The following is a 22,853-nucleotide window of genomic DNA, read 5'->3' as shown; positions in this document are numbered from 1 at the left end:
CATACATACAGACAAACGATACATATGCAGTATGTATACATATATGTAAAATTAAATATTATTTAATAAATAGTAGAGTCTCAGAGAGTTTGTCTGAGTAGTTGATTCAGTTGTTCACCAGTTTCACTGACCGTGGGAAGAAGCTGTTTCTCGGCCTGGTGGTACCGGCTCTGAAACTCCTATATCTTTTTCCCGATGGGAATAGCTGAATGAAGCTGCATGTGGTTGGAGTCCTTAATGATTTTGCAAGCCCTTTTCAAACAATTGCAAGTTTCCCATTAAATCATCAATGCATTTTACCTCTATCTCTCCTTGTGGTAGCTTTCCACGTTCTAACCAACTTCCTAAAGTATCATAGAACATTACAGCACGGTACAAGCCCTTCAGCCCAAGATGTTATGCTGAACTATGTAAACCTACTCCTCAGCAATATAATGGTTGACATATCACTGAAGTTACTTGAGACATTTGAACTCTTCCACCAACAAGATTCTCATTTTTTTCTTTCCCCACCTCCCTTGGAATCCATTGATATAACCATTGCCTATCCATTGATAGGCAATCCACATCATCTAAATTCAGTTTTACAATGAAGGAAAGGGGAAGGGTAAAGAGACTTGAAAATGGAACCACGTTCACCTGTGGTGCCTCAGTTGTGCACTACTTTTGGATATGTCTGTGTGTAATATGTTGCCTGCATGTCAGCTCAGTGCAAGTCATGCTACTACCTTACAGCCCCAGTGACCTTGGCTTGATCCTGACTTCTGGTGCTGCTTGGGTGGAGTATGCCTGTTCTCCCTGTGTTTTCATGCTTTTCCCTAGGAGGGTAGGTGGGTGGTTGGTAGGGGAGTCCATGTAAAAGTGAGTGAGATTAGGTTGTAAAGATAAAAGTTGGGAATGAGGTGGCTGAACTTTTACCTCCTTGAAATGTTGACAAGCTTTTCATACTGATTCACTTTTGCAGGATTATTGTGCCACCAAATGGGCAACCTTAAAAGATCGGTTTGATCTCAACCTATTTTCATCTCATGCAGACCTTTACAGATTGAAGTAAGTGTTCCAGAGACAAATGTTGAACTGCAAATTCCTGAGCGCAAGTGGAGACATGGATTCAAGAGTTTTCTCAAAGATTCTTCCTATGCAGACTTGTGTGGTGTGGATTGAAATGTTGCATAAAGCAATGCAGATGCAACCACATGGGGTATTTTTGGGAATAGTACTCAGGAGTTAGGTTAAGAACATAAAAAAGGAGCAAGATCAGGCCATTTGGCACTTCTAGCCTGTCCTGATTTTTATCTAGATCTTGACTCAGAGTCGTGCAGCATGGAAACATGAATCTGATGTTTTGGGTCTAAACCTTCCATCAAAACAATTTTTTTATTTCCAGTGCTGTTTGACCTGCTGAGTTTTTTTTTTACAGCAGCTTGAGATTTTTGCTCCAGATTCCACCATCTGCAGTCTCTTGTGACCACATATTCTCGCGGTCTCTCTTATGGGAAATTTACACATTCTCCTTAAGGCCAAGAGTCCAAATTTGTATATAGTACTATCAAATGCTTAAATAGTTCCAGTAAGACATCTTTATTTCTCAACTCAAATCCTTTCCAAATAAAAGGCATAATACAATTGACCTTCTTAACTGCTTGCAGCACCTGATGTTGACTCTCAGTGACTTGTGTTTTCTAGAGCAAGAGGCAAACTGCTGGAGGAACTCAGCGTGTAGGGCAGCATCAATTACCCTCTGCCTCCATAAATGCCCCCACCCCACCAGTTATATTTTTTCTCCTGAATCCACAGTTTCTTTGTCTCCAGTCAGCTTTTCTCCACATTATATTGCATTCACAGAGTTCTTTCTCACACAACTCATTAGCAAATGTGTAAAAATGAGGACAGCCTAATAATTAAAAGGATGGTGACCCAGCAATTACAGCCTCCCAATTTTGTCATTAATCATAGAAACGAGCAGGAGAAGGCCATTCTTCAATCTGAAAGGTTAGCTGTGATTCCCTTTCCACTAATGTTGCCTGACCTGATCACTGTTCACAGCAGTTTTTGTTTTTAACCACAAGGATCCTAAAATAGAGTTGTGTAAAACTAGAGTTGTGTCATTCCCTCTCTAAATCTTTATTTTAAAAAAAAAGTATCTAGACCTGTAACGGCAGTAGGCCCTTCCATGCTACCCCAATTAACTTAATTAAACCCCAATTAAATTACCCCAATTAAACCCCATTCTTTTTTGAAGGGTGGGAGGAAACTGGAGCACCCGTAGGAAACCCATGCAGAAATGGGGAGAATGTAGAAACTCCTTAAAGACAGCTGTAATGGGGTTGCGCTAACTGTGCCGCCATCTTCTTGCCTCTCTATCCTGCCTTTTGAGATGCTCCTTGAATTCTGCCTCTTTGGGCCATTATCAAATTTTGTTGAATTGCTTATTGACCCCTGTAGCAATGAAAAAAAACTTGTGTTGTGCTCTATCCGTGCAAGTCAATGAAAAGCTTTTTGAGACTTTTTACGGAAATGAATAAAAGTTATACTTTGAAGCCACTGTGGGTTATTATGACACTTGTTCTCTCACCTCACAGATATCAGTGCTTTAAGTCTGCATGGATGCATGAAGTATTGCACAGTGGCTTTGCCTTTCCAGCTGACTATTCCAACTTGAAGACAGTCCAGTTGGTCTATGACAAGGAGATACAGTGGACGCTGGGTGCAATTCTTTACAAAACCCGTTTTCTACCTCTTAGGTATGTAGCCCATTGCATGAACAATAGAATATTTGGTGAAATGCAGGAGGACTGAGAAATCTGTATTTGAAAGTCAGAGTGGTACGTTGTGTGCAATAAAGAAGTAGCCCAATGGATAATGGATTTTGTATGCAGTACAAGAAAAATCTGGTCAAGTAGTGGCACATGTACAGTTTGTCAGAGAAGTCAAAGTTGCATGCAAGCTGCCCTATTATTCAAAAATGGTATCTCACTAAATTACTTTCCATTCAGCTCACAGAAGGTTGGGAGGTTGTGTGGCCTGAGACCCAACACTTGCTGAAAATAGTAAGGGCTTGTCATCTGCAATATAACTATTGAAGCAACCTGTCTTCCACTGAAAAGTAGCTTTTAAATTGATATTACATAAATTATGTAATATGAGCCGGTGCCGCCCAATTACACCCAATAAAGCTGCAACCCCAGTAAATTTTGATTAGTGGGAGGAAACCAGAGAACCCTGGAGAAACCCACGCAAACGCGGGGAGAACATACAAACTCCTTACAGATAGCGCTGGATTCGAAACTTAGTTTCTGGTCCAATAATAGCATATGCTAACCACTACTCAAACCGTGCTGTTACAAGTGTGTGGAGCCTAATTCCATCTAATTTGAATTATTTCAAAGAATATAATAAAATATATTTGAAAAAATATAACTGGTTTAGTGAAAATTTAACAATCTCTTAAGAACATGAAATTCCATACATTTAAGTTGATGTTTCATTCCTTAAACAAAGTGGCTGATTGACTGTTTCAGATGGTTAATTATAGGAGAGGATCTGGAATCACCTCGGGCCACAAAAAGGAGGCAGATTTTCATCCCCAGAGTAAACCTGTTGCTTCTTATGGAATTCCAATCCTAGTTACCAGAACCTTTGTTCTAAAATTGTTTAAGTAACTGCCTTGGCCCTTGTGGAATTTGAATTCAAATCACTGGATAATCAGAAAATGCACTCCATAACAACCCTATTTCTGTACAGAGCATTAAGAAAGTCTGCAGATACTGTATTTGCAATAAAGAAACACAAATGCTGGAGAAACTCAGCAAATCATGTAGCGTTTCTTTATGCAGCAATGATAAAGATACATGACCAATGTTTGGGGCCTGAGCCCTTTATCAAGGAATTTTCTGTATCGTTGGCAAACTAACCTCTCAGCTTCAGCTTCCTCTCTGCTCCTTTTCTCTTTGTACTGAGTGTAGTTAGGCAAAGAAGATGAAGAAAGGCAGAATAAATGTTTACCTCATACTTTCGGACATATAGCATGTTATTCTGCGATTTCACTAAACTCTGTGCTTGGGGTGCTATGTGCAGTTCTGGTCACCACACTCTTGGAAGGATGTGATTGCACTGGAGAGTGCAGAGAAGAGTTGTCACCAGGATGTTGTTTGGATTAGAGGATTGTAGTAAGAGGGAGAGCTTTGATAGTCTGGGCTTGTCCATGAGGCGAAGGAAGCTTTGATTTGATTGAGAAGTAAAATTCTGAGAGCCATATAGTCGATAATCAAACTTTTCCCATTTGTAGGGGGTTTCAAAAATGTGAGGGGATAGGTTTCAAGTGAGGGGGAAAGACTTTAACACAGACTGGTTGATATTATCACTATGTTTAAGAGGCATTTAAGGGCAAGGCATAGAACAAGTTTAACTTTATTGTCACATGTACTGAGATACAGGAGAAAGTTTATTTTGCAAGTTGTCCAGCTAGTCATCACATACATTATTCAGCAAGTTAAAGTACAGTGTAGAGTGTAGGCTTATGGAGAGATCAGTAAGAACAGAGCAAGGGCAACAGTGTGGGGCAGGAATCTGATAATGGTGGGAAAGAAAGTATCCTTGAATCTGATGGTTCCTAATTTCACACTAGTGAATCTTCCTGACGTGAGGCAGGTGAGGAGACGGTGGCTGGGCGGGATGAGTCTTCTAATGTGGGCTGCTTTTCTGAGGCAGTGGGAAGTGCGGATGCAGTGGAGCAGGATGAGTTCTATGATGATCTGAGCTGCATTCATAACTCTGCAACACACTTGTAATCCTGATGAAGGGTCCAGACCTGAAACGTTGGTGACAGTTTACTTCCTATGGATGCTGTGTGACATGCCGAGTTTCCCCAGGATCTGCAGACTATTATTTAACCCCACAACTCTCTGCAGTTTCTTGTGATCTTGGGCTGTGCAGTTCCCGTCCCATGGAGTGACGCACCCTGACAGGATATTTTCAATACAATCCTAATGCTGGGATTAGTGTAGATGGGCAAACGATTCAGCACAGTTGAAGGAAATTCCTGTGTTGTCCAACTCCATAACTAAAGGCAAGAACTGTACCGGACGGTATTGGGGGTGGGGGTGGAAATGTCCAGAATGAACATTATTTTTTTTTCTTCACTATCCCTATTTTCTGCGACCTTCATTCCACCAACGGTGACAGGGATATCCAGCAAGATGCCATTAAAACAAATAATTCCAGCTGGCTGCGTTTCTCATTCGTCTATAACCACTACCTGTTCTTTGCCTGTTTCTTCGTGGTCCTGCTGGCCATTGTCCTATACGTGCTGAGACTCCAGCGGATTCACAGAAGGGCTCAGCAGGAGCTGCAGTGGTTGGAGGAAGGCGAGCCGTTGACTGAGGGAGCTTGACCAGCACAGCAAGAGGTGACAGATCTGTAAAGGCCCAGAATCACGAGGTGGGCTTTAGCATTTCCAAGGTCAAATCGCAGATGGACCACAGTTTATATGAATGGGATGGATGTAAACCTTTGCGATACATCAGCTATTTATGTTAATTTCTGGTCTGCAACTCCTTTCAGATGGAGTTAACAGTTGTAAGACTTAATCTAATCTGCTATTCAAATTTGGAACCTGTAGCAAATACAATGTGCACATTTATTTTCAAGGACTAGAAGGTTTTGAGGTGCTAAACCAACGTTATATACAGATTAATTGGATGTTATTTGAGCCCCTTCTGTGTTGTCCTCCAATATCCATAATGTGATGGAACAGGGATTAACCACAATTTGGAAAATGCTATTTTTCTTTGGGCACTCCTATCCATTCTAAGCCAATGCACCCTCATATTTGCACTAAAATGACTAGAGTACATGCTCAAGTCAGGCTTGAACCCTCAAATCTTCCAACTCAACAAGTTGAGCCAAACTCTCATTCCAGAGCTATCTCAGGTCAAGTCTCAGAGAGAAGCGGCAAGTGCAAAGAGCCACTCAGTGAGGCTGAAGTGGAGGTTTCCACTCTTGTGAATCAGTGACCAACAAGCCACAAAACTGTCCTGTCCACAGACGAGAATGAAGAATAAAAGACTGAATTGTGGAAGATGGTCCCATGACCCCACCAGAATTGGTGACATCCAAAGAGGGAATGTTCACAGAGATCCCTTAAAATGTATCCAGCTGAATGTAAATTCCAACCTGTAATATGGACAGGGTCCAGTATCAGCACCATACACATTCCACTCCAAGCAACATTTGCCATGTTTATATCTTTTGACCAACTTTGTGTTTTAAAATTCACTGCCTTAAGCTTCTAAATGATTGGGCTACCTCCAACGAGCTTTGCATCTGTTTAATAATCTTCAATTACTTCCCAAATCATACCTGGAAGTGGGTTTGGTATTCCATTAATTCTCTTCCATTTCATATCAATTGTTCTTTAGATTGACAGCAGAATCTATTTTATGATGTATATTGAACAGTATTTCAAAGGAAATAAACTTCAAGATTAACATGTTTTTGATTTCATCCTTGTTTGAGATGTAGCTGAAAGAAAATCACAGCTGGAAGCTAAATATCCAGGGATCCACGAAGTATCAAAAGGACAGGCTGGTAGGCAAGGGGTGGGGGTCTGGGGTGGGGTAGCTCTGTTGATTTTTTAAAAATGGGATCAAATCCTTGGATAGAGGAGACATAGGATCTGAAGATGCAGATTGCAAGGTCCCTGGCAGAGATTTTCCTTGTCACATGTGAGGTATTAGAATATTAGGGATTAGCTAACGTTGGTTCTTTATTAAAGAAGGGATCTCCGAGAACTACAGGCCAGTGAGACTTGCATCAGAAGTGGGAGAGCAGGGATTTTGAGTGAAGGGATTTGTATGGAAAGGCAAGAACAGATTCAGGATAATCAGAATGGCTTGGTGTATGGGGAAATAATGTCGCACTGATTTGATTGAGTTTTTTGAAGAAGTGACCAAGAGGATCAATGAGGGCAGGCCAGTAGACATTATCCACGTGGACTTCAAGGTTCTAAGTGGTAGGTTGGTCTGGAAGATTGGAACATGTGAAATCCATGGGTGAGTTAGCAGATTGGGTACAAAATTGACGTGCTAGCAGAAAACAGGGGATGGTGACAGAGGAGGGTTATTCTCCATGTGGGACTTGTGACAATGGTCTGCTGCAGGGATTGGTGCAAGATTGTCTCCTGTCTGCCATCTATTAAAGATTTGGATGGGAATGCAGGTAGCATGATGAATAAGTGTGTAGGTGGCTTAAGCCCCACCTAGGACCCTGCTCAAGGTTTATGGGGCTCCTTCCCTGTGAAGCAATTACGTTTTGGTTTCTTCTGGACCTCTCCTATTGACTATATTTTAAAAAAACACATTAAAAATATTTATGTTAATTGAGGTGAAAAGAAAACAACACTTTTACTTAAATGTGCTGTGGCCTCCAGAGGAAGGCCATAAGGCCTCGGTTGAGATTGGCTTCTCCAGAGGACTGTGTTGTCTAAGGTTACAACAGAATATAGATCAAATGGGAAAGTGGCCAAAAGGAGCATCAGAGGGAATTTTATTTAGCTAAGTGTTAAAATGAAGCATTTGGGGAAATTAAACCAGGACAGGACTTGCTGTGTGATGACAGGGAGTGTTGGAGAGCAAAGAGGCTGAGGGGTACAAGGATAACACAGATACACAAGAGATTGCAGATGCTGGAATTGGGGGGGGGGGGAATTCACCCATATGATTCTCCCCACTTTCAGTTCTTTTGGGTTTAATTGGTCTTTTGCCTCAGCTTCCCCCCAATAGCTTCAATTGTTACCTTCCCTCTTTATCAGAATCCAGCATGGGGAGCCTTTGTCTCCACATCACCCCATTCCCAACTCCACCCCTCCAGCCATCCCCTACCCCACCAGAATCACAACCTTCAAAAAAAAAAGGTCTTGCTCCTCTTTTTTGCCTCTGTCCTCCCCTACCTTTTTCTGGCACCTGTCTCTTCTTCCCACTCTGTCTGTCACCTTTTCCCACCTCTCCCTTCAGTTCACCTACCAGCCCTTGTCCACCATCTTCTACTCTCTCCTTATTACCCTGGTTCTGCACTCTCATTCTTGATGAATGGTTCCTGCCTGAAATGTCGACCATTCTTTTTCTCCTTCTGATGCTGCTCTCAACCCGCTGGGTTCCTCCAGCAGATAATGTTTGTTGGTACAAGTACATTGTTCCCTGAAAGTGGCGGCACAGCTGCACAGGGTGGTGTGGAAGGCAAGCATGCCTTCATCAGTCTGTGTTCAAGAGTTAGGATGTCATATCACAGATGCATAAAACATGAGTTAGGCTCAACTTGGAGTATTGGGTGGGTTCTGGGCACCATGTTGTAGGAAAGATGTGATTGTTAGAGTGGATGCAGAAAATATTCACAAGGATGCTGCCTGGATTGGCGTATTGGGGTTAGAAGGAGTGATCAGATGGGCTGGGCATATATTCCCTGGAACGAAGAAGGTGCCACAATAGAGATACATCAAATGATGAGAGATGGAAATAGCCAGTGTCTGTTTCCCATGGTAGAGGTGTCTAAATCTGTAGAGTATAGGTTTAAAGTGAGAAGTAGAATGTTTAAAAGGGTAAATAATGAGGGATACATTTTTAACACAAGAAGTCTTTGGACTGAGCTGCCAAAGGAGGTGGTGGGTGCAGGAACAATAGTAACAGGTAAGCATCTGGACAGGTATTTGACAGAAGTAAAAACACAAATGCTGGAGAAATTCAGCAGGTCTCATTGTGTCCATAGGAGGAAAAGATAACTGACATTTTGGGTGTGAGTCCTTCTTCCACATACTTGAATGAGCAGGGCATAGAGCAACATGGAATTAATGTAGGTTAGTGGGATTGATATGTACTTAGCATAATGATTGGCATAGACAGAATGGGCTGAAGGGCCTTTTTTGGTGTACAACTCTAACTCTAATTCCCAGGTTAGGGACATCATTGGGTGGGATACAAAATAAATCACCCTCTAAACTAGGGGTCCCCAAAGTGGTCGATATGAACCCCTGGGAATCAATGGGTCCATCCAAGGGGTCGATAAATACCACGAGGTCAAAAAGGAGGTCAATAATGCCGATGGGGGTGTTGATAACCCCGAGGGGGGTGGAGGTCGATTGAAAATAGCGCCAATGGCAGTTTGGTCAACCTCTCGCGAGAGCTGGACTTCGTGGCCGCCATGTTGTATTTGATTTCAGTCTTTGAATTAGTTTATAGCGAACAGGAGGATGGAAAGAGATGGGTGTTCTATGTTTTATACTCAAGTAGTTATTTAACTTCTTGGGGCAAAAAAGAGGGTCGATTTTTACATGGGTCAAGCTTATATCCTCATGAGTACCTGCGTCGTTCAAGGTGTAGGGAGCTCAGATGGCCAAGACCTGGTGGTAAGTTCATGGTCGGGGCTTTGGTAGCTCAGATGAGCAGGCGGGCAGGACGAAGATCTGAAGTCAGGTGTTCAGATGGGTGGGCACTGGAGTGAGGATCCGTGGTTGGGAGTTCATATAGGCAAGCGTTGGGGAGAAGATCCATGGTCAGAGCATCGGGAGGGGGAGGATTGACTTTTACACAGGTTATACAGACACCACCTGATTTTTTTTTTTAGGCCAAAAAAGGGTGGGGTGGGGGGGGGGGGGTCGACTATTACATGGGATTGACTATTACTATGTTAGTCCCCACCCCCCATTAGGATTCCATGCCTGGGGGTCAATGAGGGATAAAGTATTCCATGAAGGAGTTTCCATGAAGAAGCTAAAAGGTTTGGGGACTCCTGCTCTAAACTGTCCCATCTTACACTCCCAGAGAGGGACAAGGGGTTACAAAACAGAGTAAAGTTTTACTCCCAGCACAGAAACAAATAAATAAATAGTAAGATAAAAGAGAGGGAAAAGGAAAAGAACATATTGGTTCAATTGAGTGTTCGCCATGTCAATCTGCAGACCTGTCAGGTGAGGGCGCTGAGAGACTGCAAAGAACATGTAATCTGTGCTCAAGAGGAGATATTTATACCTAGTACAGTATGAAAATCAGTATGCAGCCCATCTTGACACTCACTTAATTCACTGCCCTCCACCTCGGTCTCTGCAGTCTGGAACTGGACCCTGCACTTTGCATTTTCCCAAATCTACCATCGTCCTTTCTACTCGTTGCAGCAAAAATGAGAGATCAGGAAAAGTGAGACAAAGAAAAAAATATTTAGAGACAGTCAGAGCAGCAAACGTAAAGAAATGTATAAAAACACAGACTGCCCATCATTTTGTGTGTATAGGTGAGAGAGGGAGAGATGTGTGTGAGCATGTGACTGCTTTTATGAAGTGTGTGTGAGAGAGAGAGAGAAAGAGAGCAGATGAAATGTATTTTCGAAATGAATGCAATACTGTGGAGAGCCTTCACTTGTTTGAATGTGTTTGATGGGACATTGTCAAGGAAGTTTTGATTTTTGTGTTTTTCTTTGATTTAACCCAGGCTGGACTTGCTCTGGGAGTGTTTAATGGGACAGTGCAGAGGGAGGATTACTCTATATCTAAACATTTTTTGCTGTAAAAGATTTATTTACATTTGGTACATGTCCATTAGAATATATACAACATACAAATTCAAATTAAAACACGACCATCATTGTTCTGATGTGCCAGTCCTGGACGGTCTCCAGAGAGTCAGTACACTGCCTGTACCCTCTCCAGAGATACCCAGGTACAGACATAAGCCTCACAAGAGGGGGAGGCAGTCAGCTCATTGAAACTTTCAAAGGACAATTGAATGTCTGCCTCAGCCAGGTCAAGGAGCAGAACAATGAAGAGGTCCTCCTCTGATCAGCATCCCTCCCTGCCCAAAGATCAGGAGAGTGAAGCTGAAGAGGAACCAGAACTTGGCGAACAGCCCCTTCAAATCAACTTCCACTCCGTATCTGCATGCAATGCAGGCTCCATCGGGCCGGAGTACTGCCTGGGAGTCTGTGAGCCAATTAAAAAGCTTGTGGCACATCCCTTCGCTGGGCAAGTCTCTCCACACCAGGTCTCCAATGTAAAGGGGGAGAACTCCCGCAGAAAGAACCCCTCCCCTTGCTGGTGATTAGCAGAACAGACTGCCACAGTGTGCTTGGATGGCAGACCAAGGTAAGGAAGTGGAGAATACAGTAGAGGAACAGGTCCTTCGGCCCACTACGTCTATGCTGGACATGATGCCTGAATTACACTAAAACTGCTCCTTGCATGTGATCCATGTTCCCCTTATTCCCTGAATATGTCTGTTGAAGCCTCATAAATGCTCCTATTGCAGCTGCTTCCACCATTACTTCTTGCAACTGGTTCCAAGCCCTCACATGTAGAAAATTTACCCCAAATTCGCCTTTAAAATGCCACCTAACTTAAGTATATGCCCTTTAATTCAACCCTAGGAAAAAGATTCTAATTCTCTATTGAAAAAACACAGAAATGCTGGAGAAACTCAGCAGGTCAAACAGTGCCTTTTTGTAGCAAAGGTGAAAATACATCACCAATGTTTCAGGCTTGAGCCCTCTCGAAATTAAATCTACCCTCAGCCCCTGATGCTCCAGAGAAAACAACCCAAGCTTGTCCAACTCCTTATAGCTCATACCTTCTAATCCGGACAATATCCTGGTAAATCTCTTCTGTATCTGTTCCAAAGCCCCACATGCTTCCCGAAACAGGGTGACTAGAACTGCACAGAGTGTGCAGGAGAGGTCTCTCTACCTCGTGGAGCAACACGGAGGCATTACCTGGAGAGTGCTCACAAAGTGTGTGACAAGCTCCCATTGGAGGGCTTCAGGATCGGGCTCCAAAGAACATTACCACCTGGCCCAGGTTCATTTGCGCCCACAAGCCCTTGATACCTGCAGTGATGAGATGGCAGGGGTCTTCACCAGACCCAGCAGCAAACAACTCACTCTAACACTGTCTCATCCATTGCTTTGCTTGGTTGGCCTGGCAGCCAGTGACCCTGGCCATGTCTCAGACTCTGAAAGGTCCCAACGCAATTCCTGGAACGGGGTGTGGCTGGGAGCTTCACATCGTCCAGAACCACATGCTCTTCAAAGACCCCAATATGATCAAAGGCCCTTGGACAAACATGAGTTGTTTTCACTCACTGACAGAAGACAAAGGAGGAAAAACCCAACACCCAACCCCAACCAACCAATTTTCCCTTGCAACCGCTGCAACCGTGTCTGCCTGTCCCGCATCGGACTTGTCAGCCACAAACGAGCCTGCAGCTGACATGGACATTACCCTTCCATTAATCTTCGTCCGCGAAGCCAAGCCAAAGAAAAGAAGAAGCATCAGGGGCTGAGAGGAGACCTGATTTTGAGAAGCATTGATACAATAAACAATTAGAATCTTTTTCCCAGGGTTAAATTAAAGGGCATGTATTTAAAATTATGGGGCAGTTTATAGGAGATATGGAGGTAAGTTTAATGCATGGTGAGTGCATGGAATGGACTGTCTCTGGTCACAACCTCTTCTCACTACTACCTTTGGGAAGAAGGTACAGAAGCCTGAAAACCAGCACCTTCAGGTTCAACAACAGTTTTTTATCCAATGCCATCAGGTTCTTGAACCTCCCTGTACTACTATAACTGAAAACAACTCTGGGTCTACAAAAGATCTGCTTGCACGATTTAAATGACATATTTATCTTGTATAGGTACCACCATAACTTCTACTATAATGGAATTTAAAACATTTTTTTAGACATACAGCACGGCAACAGGCCATTTTGACCCATGAGCCTGTGCCGCCCAGTTGCACTCAATTGACCTACAACCCCCAGTACATTTTGAAAGGTGGGAGGAAACCGGAACCCCTGGGAAAACCCATGCAGACACGGGAAAATGTACAAACTCCTTACAGACAGCGCGGGATTCAAACCCTAGTCCTGATCGCTGGCGCTGTAACAGCATTGCACTAACTGCTACGTTAACCGTGCCGCCCAACCTATCTATATTTATTATCTGGGGTAATTTAATGGACACTATTGTGTTTTTTTTTACAAAATGTATCTGTGGCAGCAGCAAGTAAGAATTTCTGTACATCTGTACTTGTGTGCACGACAATAAAGTTCAAGTTTATTATCATTTGATTGTACAAGTACTCCTCGGTGTAAAAACATGCAAACATACATATCGACATAACATGCATACAGACAAGCTATACAGGTGCAGTACGTATACACATATATAAATATTATTAAATAAATAGTAGTGTCTCGGAGGGTTCAGTAGTCTCACTACTTGTGGGAAGATGTTTATCTTTATTGGATGGCAGTGCCCTAGCAGAGAAAACAATGTTACCAGTGACACAAATCCCAGACCTCCACACGATAGACAAAATACTTACCCACCATGCTTAATGATGTAGAAAATAGAACATTACAGCACAGAACAGGCCCTTCAGCCATGATTTTGTGCCAACCAATATAAACCCACTCCACAACAATCTAGCCTTTCCCTACTATGCATCCATCAACCTCTATTTTCTTACAACCATGTGCCTACCTAAGAGTCTATTAAATGTCCCTGTTGTTTCATCCTCCACCACTCCTCCTGACAATGCATTCCAGACACCCATAACTCTGTGTATTTTAAAAAAAAACTTGCCCCTGACATCTCCCCAAAACTTTCCTCCTCTCACCTTAAATAGATGCACTCTGGTATTTGCTACTGTTACCCCATGAAAAAGGTACTGGTTGCCCACCCAATCTAAGCCCTCATAATCTTGTACACTAATATGCTTCTATTAAGTCACCTCATATCCTTCATCACTCCAAAGAGAAAAGCCCTAGATCTGTCAAACTTGCTTCATAAATTATTTTCTCCATTGCAGGCAACATCCTTGTAAATCTCTGCAACGCTCTCAAGTTTCTACATCCTCCTGTAATGAGGTGATTTGAACTGCATACACCTGTGCCTGGTTTGATGGGTCAGTGAAGTGCAGTACTTTGGAAAGAGGGGTAGATTGCACATCATGTCTGTCATGTCTGACCAGCTGCTGCAGAATCCTCATGAGGCACACAGTGATCCCCCCCCCCCCTTCACTCCCTAACTTTGCTGTTGGTGACGACTAAATGGATCTTTGACTTTGGATCCCAATGATCTCCCTCGCTTGAGTGGCTTGGTTGGAAACTCTAGTTCTTCCAAGCAGCAAGGAACAAAAGACATTGGCACTTAAAAAAAGGAGACAACCTGGATCTTCAGAGGTGATGGGTCTGGGTTGACAAAAGTGGGAGTGAAGCTTCATTCTTGATAGGACCAAAGCCATGGGCAGGGTGGGGGAGATGATGATGATGAGGAGGAGGAGAGTTAATTGTCATACACATAAATACAAAATACAAATGCACTGAAATTCTGTTTGTTTGCCTGCACACTAATAAACAATAAGTATAAATTTAAATTGGAACACAAGAAATAAAATGATGGATATATGTTCACATAAGCAGTTTGTGCAAAAATAATTGTAATATTACAATAAGGCCGTGATTTTTAATCCTGGAGTAATGTTCTGATGAGGGTGGTATGGGGGAAATTCAAGAGCCTGAAAGCTGTTGGAAGAAACTGTTCTTGAACCTAGAAATACTGGACTTCAGGCTTATGTACCTTCTGCCCGAAGGTAACTGCGAGAAGTTATCGTGACTCAGGGTGATAGGGAAAGTATGTCAATGGGAAAGGAGAACGTTTTCCATGCCAGATCATCAGAGATGTCCACCTCCTTCAAACAACATGGCTATCCCCCCATTACCTGCCAATTGCCTGGGCCTCCTCTGCCTCCAAGTGCAACAAGAACAGGATTCCCTTTGTCCTCACCTAATGTCCAATATACCCTCCTCCACCATTTATGCCACCCACAAGATGATCTCACTACTAGACACATTTTCTCCTCGCCACCTTCACCAGGGACCGTTCCCTCCTTGACTCCCTTGTCAATTCCTCCCTTCTCACCATTCATCCCCTTGGGACATATCCATGAAACCACAGGAGATGCTCCTCTTTCACCCATACCTCCACCTTCACCATCATTTGGGACCCCATGTGAATTCACTTGTGAATTTGCAGGGGTCATCTCCTGCATCTGGTGTTCCCATTGTGGCCTTCTCTACATTGGAGAGATGGGGCATAGACTAGTTGATTGCTTCGTTGAGCACCCTGACTCTGTCCGCTGAAATAGTGTGGATTTCCCAATGGCCACCCATTTCAATTCCCCATCCCATTCCCTTGCTGACACGTCTGTCCATGGTATCATGCACTGCCAGACTGAGACCACCCACAAACTAGAGAAACAACACCTAATATTCTGACTGGGCACCCTCCAACCGGATGGCATTAAATGGCTTTTCTGGTTCCTATTAAACCTTCCACCCAACCACCCCCCCCCCCTTTCTTCCCCCTGTTGCCTTTCCACCAGCTCTCTGTCTCTTTCTCTCTCTTTTTTTCTGTCTCCTTTCACAGAGCCCAAATCAATTCTTACCTCTCCTCTTATCATATCCAATTAACACCTTTTGTTGGTCGGGACTCCTCCCCCTGCCAGTCTTTATTCTGAAGCTTTCCTGTTCTTTGCTTATACCTTGAAGAAAGGCTGAGACCTGAAATGTCAGTTATATGTCTTTATCTCCAATGAACGCTGCGAGACTGGCTGAGTTCCTCCAGCAGGTGGCACGGTTGGTGCAGCGGTTAGCGCAATGCCTTTACAACACCAGTGATCAGGACCGGGATTTTAATCCCATGCTGTCTGTAAGGAGTTTGTTCCTTCTCCCTGTGTCTGCGTGGGTTTTCCCCAGGGACTCCAGTTTCCTCCCACGATTTGAAATGTTCCGGAGGTGTAGTTAACTGGGTGTAAATTGGGTGGCATAGACTCATGGGCCATTGACCATGCTGTATGTCTAAATTTAAAATATAAAAATTTTAAATTTTAATTTTAAAATTTGTGTTTTTACTTAAAGCAATAAGAAGTTCCTCAGTAATGTTTGTCTGAAGCAGGCAGAGTGTGAGGAATGAAGTCGTCTGACAGAGCACCAAACCCTTCAGCTGTTGATGAAACAAGAAAGAGATGGTGATGTGGAGAACCTCTGGTCTCTGGTTGAACAGAGTGAACACTTGTTTCAGTGAGCAATTGCTGAGAAAGTTTTCAGCGAATCTCCTAATCTGCGGTGATTCCATGGACAAAGCCACAGTGACTTTTAGTGCGAACTTTGAGATCAATTAACGTATAAACTGACTTGTGCAGGATTTATTGGGCCTGGCAGTTGGTCTTCTTGCAGTCTTCACCCCACCATTGGGAAGGTTTGCCGCTCTCCATCCCTCCCTCTTTTCTAACTTTTCTTTGATCTAAAGGTCATCAACCTGAAATGTTAACTCTTTTCTCTCCCCCACTGCCCCCCCCCCTCCCAGATTTGTTTTGTCATTTTATTTTCTTGGTATTTTCTGGTTATGACTCTTGCATCACCTCTTTCCACAACAGTAGATCAAAGACGGCAGATTGCTTCCAGTTATCTCAAATATAAACCCTAGCCCTTCCTGTTTTTATTTCAAACTTCTGGCATTTGCAATTTTATTTTAAATGTGTTAAGGACATAACAGTTTTGCAGAAGGACAGGCACCTGGCTTCATTCAGCAATAGTTGGGTTGGAGAAGTTGTGGACGGTATAGAAGGTTGTTGTAGGTTACAACAGGATAAAGGCAGAATACAGAGTTGGACAGAGAAGTGGCAGATGGACTTCAAGATTGAAGTGATGCACTTTAGAAGGTTAAACTTGAAGGGGGAGTATGTGGTTAACAGCACCATTCTTAACAATGTGGAGGAACAGGGCGATCTTGGGGCCCAAGTGCGTAGATTTCTCAAAGTTGCAGCACAAGTTGACAGAGAGGTTAAGAAGCTGCATGATGTTCTTCACTTTTTGTCTATTTTACACGACCTGTTGTTCTTTAGGATAGGTTGACTTGCCTGAATAGCATGGTAAACAATGTTTTTCATGGTATTTCAGTGCAGATCAACAAGCAATTCAATTCAACATGAGACTGTTGATGCAAAAGCTTTTGCCTATGGTCTCCAAGAATTGTCTTGAGGTTTGTGCAATAGCTAATGAACTAAATTCCTGACCTCCAGACTTTTCCACAATGTGCTCAACCCCATCATTAAGTCTCAGTCACATTTTTAAGATTCCTGTTGCATTCCCAGATGCCACAACAATCATGAATTCGGTCATCTTGTGAATGTTTCTGGGATTACAAGCAAGGCTCAGCATTCCTTTCCTTGTTTGATCATCCAGCTCCTCATGTACACTCAGTTTTTGCTATGCTTATTTATTTGACCCCCTTCCTCATCTACTTCACCCATCTTCGCCCACTGAACCATTGGAAAATGGATTAATGTCTCATTCATTTCCACTTCCTGTATTCACACTTACATTATCAGGTGGCATCTTGAGCAAAGAATGGCTGGAGGAACTCAGAACATCAGGCAGCCTCTGTGGGTAGAATTCCATGAGTTTCAGGGACAGGTTAAGACTTTATTCCCTGGAGTGTAGAAGAATGAGAGGAGATTTGATAGAGGTATACAAAATGATGAGGGGTACCGAGGGTAGGTGAGATACAAACCAGAGGACATGGGTTAAAGGGTGAAAGGGGAAAAGTTTAGCGGGGGACAATATGGGTTGACAATAGCAAACACCAGAGGACATCTATTAAAGGTGAGGGGAGGAAAGTTTAGGGGAGATGTCAGAGGTAAGTTTTTTTTACACAGAGAGTAGTGGGTGCCTGGAAAGCATTGTCGTGAGTGGTGATGGAGGCTGGTAGGATATGTAAAAGACTCTTAGATAGTCTGGGTGTGAGGTAGGGAAGGATAGTTGTGGAGTAGGTTTCCATTGGTTAGCACAACATCATGAGCTGAAGTGCCTGTACTGTGTTCTATAGTTGTACAAGGGAGAGGTTGGTTGGTGATAGGTGCAACCAGATGGGTAGCTGGGGTATGGGTGGCAAATGCAGCCGGGGAGAGTCTTGAGAAAAGTCTGCTGGGTGGATGCAAAGTCTGCTGGGTGGATAGGTGGAACCCACAAGGAAAACATAGGCAGATGGTGCCAGTGGAGAGGGGAGAGGAAGCAAAGGGCTGGAAGGTGATTGGTAGAACCAGATAAGGGAGGATGATGGACAGATGGAACCAGGTGAGGGAAACAATAGGAAAGATGAGCCAAGGGAAAGGAAGCCAGGAGGTAGGCATGTGAGTGAGCCAGGTGCTGAACCATCAGGAATTCCAAACAATTTCTATCGTGATAGAGGTTGCTTCTAAAATAGTTTGCAGTTCATGCAATGAGAAGGAGCAGCTAGAGGCTGAAATGCTTGCCTCCTGGATCGAGCCACACCAGGCAGGAATTCACTGGGCTGAAGCTGCAGCAGTTTGTAGTGGGTAGAAGAGTCACACCAGGTAAACCTGATCTTTCTGGAAATCTCTCGTCACAAAGTCCACCCATTGTCAGCCTTGCTGCTTAGGTTAAAGAGAGAAACAAGTAAACTTAAAGAAAAAAATATTTTTCCCAAATTACAATGGAGAGTGTGTGCGTGTGTGAGTTGGGGGTGGGGGGGATGACTTGAAATTAGGAACAACTTTAACGCAGTTTATCTCCAGTACTTGCAAGGTTTATCAACATGGATCTTTGCATCAGACCCAAAGCCAACTTACAGTGTCATACCAATAATCTGACGGTGTCTTCTCTAGCCTGGTGCAGGCCAGTCTGCTGTTTAAAATCAAAATATGTTTCCTTCACTGCATGGATCCTTCTTGAAAAGTGGACTTTAATGTAAAATCATGTAGTCCAACAATATGGGAATGAAGTTTGCTTAGCAGAGTATAAAAAAGGGCAGGAAAATTGGAGGGACCAGGATTCGATGCAGTCAGGCTTGCAGGGAATGTTATTCTTGTTTATCTGTTCGCAGAATGTGACTGTCACTTGCAAGGCCAATGTTTATTCTTCATCCATAACCCATGTCCGTCGTGTTGAGACAATTAAGAGTTGATTACATGGGTGGATCCAGGGCCATGTCTGGCCAGGATGGCAGATTTCTTTTCCTGAAAGATATTAGGTTTTCAAGGCAATCTGATCATTTCATAGTCACCATTCCTTGTTTCCACGTTGAGGAATGGATGATGAGAGAAGGTAGAATGGGTCATTTTTGGAAAAGGTTTGAAGAACAATTGGATATTGAGAGGCTCTCAAGTCTTAGCCAACAATTGGAGCTTTCTCTTTCTCTTAATCCCCTTCCCACCTGTATCCACCTATCACCTGCTAGCCTGCATTCATCCCCCTTCTCCCCCGTTCTTATTCAGGCATTTTGCCAGATTTTCAGCATACTTGAAGAAGGGCCCAGGCCTGAAACAGCCTTTTGCTTTCTATGGATGCTGTGTGGCCTGCTGAGTTTTTCCAGCACTTTTGTGTACTGCACTAGACGCCAGCACCTCATTTACCTGAAAGCTGTCAGAATGTTGAATATCAAAATATATTTATACATACAACATACTTCCAGACGAATAGAGACACACTTACAAATAAACTTACATACTTGCTTGTTAAACAAGAAAATCTACAGACGCTGTGATTGTAGTTCAGTACACAAAAGTGCTGGAGAAACTCCTACAATGGGTGACTTGCTAAGTTTCTCCAGCACTTTTGTGTATTACACATTTGCTTCATACTTACAAATATGGAGACGTAGAGACAAAATCCTTACGGGTCTGGAAGTAGGCTTAAGACAGAGTAGGATGGTTAGTGGACAGCACAATGCTATTTCAACCCCAGCAACCCAGGTTTGAATCTGCTGCTGTCTATAAGGAGTTTGTACATTCTCCCAATGACTCCATGGGTTTTCTCCGGTTTCCTCCCAACCTTCAAAATGTACAGGGTTGGATTAAATGGCCAGTATGAGCTTCTACCATGTTGGAAATAAAATAAAATTTAAAAACTGCTTTTCGCAAAGAGAGAATCTGTGGAATTCTCTTCACAAGGAAGCAGTAGAGACTGCCTCATTATATGTATTAAAGACATACTGGAGATATATTTTTGAATAATAGGGGAGTTAAGGGTTATGGTGAACAGGCAGGTAGGTGGTCTCGAGTCCATAGCTAGATCAGCTGTGATTTTATTGAATGCCGGAGCGGGCCAGATGGTAGAATTCTGCTCCCATTATGTTCTTATGTTAAAACAAAGATTTAACTCATGTTATTCTATTTAAAAAAGAGGATTTTAACAAATTACATTCCAGTAAGGTGTTTAAAACAGGATAATAAAATTACAGAAATGTATTTAAAAATCTACAGTTACAGCAGCTGAATCACTTGTTCTATCCCCCTTAAATCCATAACCTTTCAAACCCATGACTAATAAATCTATCAAGTTCAGGTTTAAAGTTTCTAACTGTGCCCACCCTCAGCAGCCTTTTAGGACAGGATGTTCCCAATTTGTTTGATCAGAATCAGAATTTATTGTCATGAACAAGTCACAAAATTTGTGTTTTGGATAGTGTCATCATACATACATATGGGGGTTCATAAGCTTGAAGAATAACTGGTAGTATCAATGCCTGATGCAGAGAAAAACATTGGAGGAGACATTCTCGGATCTTTTTCTTCAGTAGCAACATTGCTTGTTGATGCATTATCTCTCATAACCTTAGGCAAAGTTGGAGAATCAATCCTTTAATGACACAGCTGTTCCAGAATACATTGCTGTAATTTTTTTTGGGTGCAGCTTGACTTGTCAGAGATACTGTTTTTTTGCATCTGTGTCTTTCTGGCTGTGTAAAGTGCTATCAAAGGTGCTATGTCTCCAACATTATAAAGCGATGATACTTCAAAAGTATTTCATTGACTGGAAAGAATGTCTGATGATCCATAAGGATGCAAAAGGTGGTATTGAAATGCAAGCTTTCTTCCTTTCTTTCACTGGGTGAACCAATGTTTCATGTATAGGCTTTGATCAATTCTCAGTTTAGAGACTCCAGCCCAAGAGATGGATGAGTACAAGGGTAGGGAGGGAGAAGTTCATCAGCCCTTCCATTTCAGAATCATTTATCCAAACAAACCTAGCTGACTGAAATTTGTCCCACCAGAGACAATCTGAGAAATCATTTTATTTTCAAATCCTTCCATGACCTCCCATCTTCCTGATGACTAGAATCACTGGGAGCCCTAGTTGCCTCATTACAGGAAGGATGTTTGTGCTTTGGAGAAGATGCAGAGGAGATTTACCAGGACACTGCATGGATTGGAAAACATGTCTTATGAAGCAAAGTTGATAGAGCTAGGGCTTTTCTCTTTGGAGCAACAAAGGATGAGAGGTGACTTAATAGAGGTATATAAGATTAGATAGAGTGGACAGCCAGCTCCTTTTTCATGGGATTATAACAGAAAATACCAGAGGGTAACTGTTTAAGGTGAGCAAGGAGTAATGTCTGAGGTAAGTGCTGGGAGGCTGTAATGCATTGCCAGGAGTGGTGGTGGAGGCTGGAATATAGGGACATTCAAAAGATAGGCACATGAATGTAAGAAAAATCGAGGGTTATGAGTGTGAGATATGGAAAATTAGATTGTTGAGGAGTAGGTTTGCATAGGTTGGCACAAATTTGTGGGCTAAAGGGCCTGTACTGTGTTTAAATGTTCTATGATCTATGACATAGGAGCCCATTTCCCCTATCCTGTTCAAAACTTTGAGATCTCTGAACTGGTCCAACCCAGGTTTGGTTTGCATGACCTGTTTCTTCTCTTCCCTGTCTGGTTCGTAAGCCCTGGAATTCCTTCCGTCAATCTCTCACCCATCTCCTCTCAGATTCTCCTCTCCGATTAAGCTTTTGGTCACATGAACTCATCTTTGACGAGCTGTATTCCTGTGGATTAACTCAGAAGATGTGAATGGTGATCAACATTGGAAGCCCAGATATATGAAAGTTTTGTCCCCCATGCTGATAATCCCGTTGATGCACATCACCTGGATCAAATTTGAAGAACTGACAAGGTATTAAAGGTATTGCTCAGACAGAGAGCATTTTGGAAACAAAACAGAAAGAGAGCCTTATTACTCATTATAAACATTAGGGTATTTTGGAAAAAACAGCGCTGTTTACATTTTATCAGAATGTCCTGTGTTGTGGTGTCTGCATTGTTAAATCATCCACATACCAATGAGGCAGCTGCATTCTGGATGTATTTTGCTGAACAAAAAAAAACACACGTTTTATAGAACAGTGACCTATACTCAAGTTGAGGAAATGTTAAGAGCAGGGGCACAGGGGCAAAAAAGTGAATATCTGACAATTATTTTGCCAAACATCTGAGTACTCAAGGACTATGCAGAGCCTTGGCATGATTAAGATCATCTCCATGTTTCTATTTTTAAGTAGGAAATTTCACTTTAGACACAATTTAAAAAACCCTCAACAAATTCACATCAATGCCACTGATAAAACAAAAACAGCTTGAAGTAGATGCAGGAGTTCAAATGGAGTTAAACGTATGGAAAGGGTGAACAATATTTTGGATTGGGCCCTTTGCCCAGGCCTGAAAAGTTGGTTACCCTATACTTCCTATAGATGCTGCATGACCTGCTGAGTTACTTCAGCACATTTGTGTATTGCACAGGGCTTCAAATTCATGATTTTGCTTTCAAGTGGGCAGATGTAAATTTTTAGAATTTATATTTAGACATACAGGCCATTTTGGCCCACTAGTCTATGCCATCCAATTACACCCAATTGGCCTAAAATCCCGGTACATTTCAAACGGTGGGACGAAACAGGAGCCCCCCCCCCCAGGGAAAACCCACGCAGACATGGGTAGAATATACAAACTCCTT

General features: G+C 42.7%; 1 protein-coding gene across 6 annotated transcripts in view; it reads left to right on the top strand.

The window, feature by feature from the left end:
- The window catches only part of LOC138744297 (ectonucleoside triphosphate diphosphohydrolase 4-like), an 85,479-nt gene extending 63,447 nt beyond the window's left edge, over positions 1-22,032 (top strand). For 3 of the 6 annotated variants that reach the window (XM_069900196.1, XM_069900202.1, XM_069900200.1), the window contains 3 exons: positions 965-1,050; positions 2,583-2,744; positions 5,185-6,477. In XM_069900196.1, coding sequence (XP_069756297.1) covers positions 965-1,050; positions 2,583-2,744; positions 5,185-5,392 — 456 coding nt within the window. In that variant the 3' untranslated portion in view covers positions 5,393-6,477. Of the gene's footprint in view, positions 1-964; positions 1,051-2,582; positions 2,745-5,184; positions 6,478-6,522; positions 6,545-15,959; positions 16,237-21,830 lie in introns of those variants that run through there. The other 3 variants (XM_069900198.1, XM_069900197.1, XM_069900199.1) reach the window with 3 other exon arrangements.
- Positions 22,033-22,853: the final 821 nt, after the last annotated feature.

This window comes from Narcine bancroftii, chromosome 10, assembly GCF_036971445.1.
Source record: "Narcine bancroftii isolate sNarBan1 chromosome 10, sNarBan1.hap1, whole genome shotgun sequence".
NCBI classification, from domain to species: domain Eukaryota; kingdom Metazoa; phylum Chordata; class Chondrichthyes; order Torpediniformes; family Narcinidae; genus Narcine; species Narcine bancroftii.
This window is presented reverse-complemented; position numbering and strand designations above follow the sequence as displayed.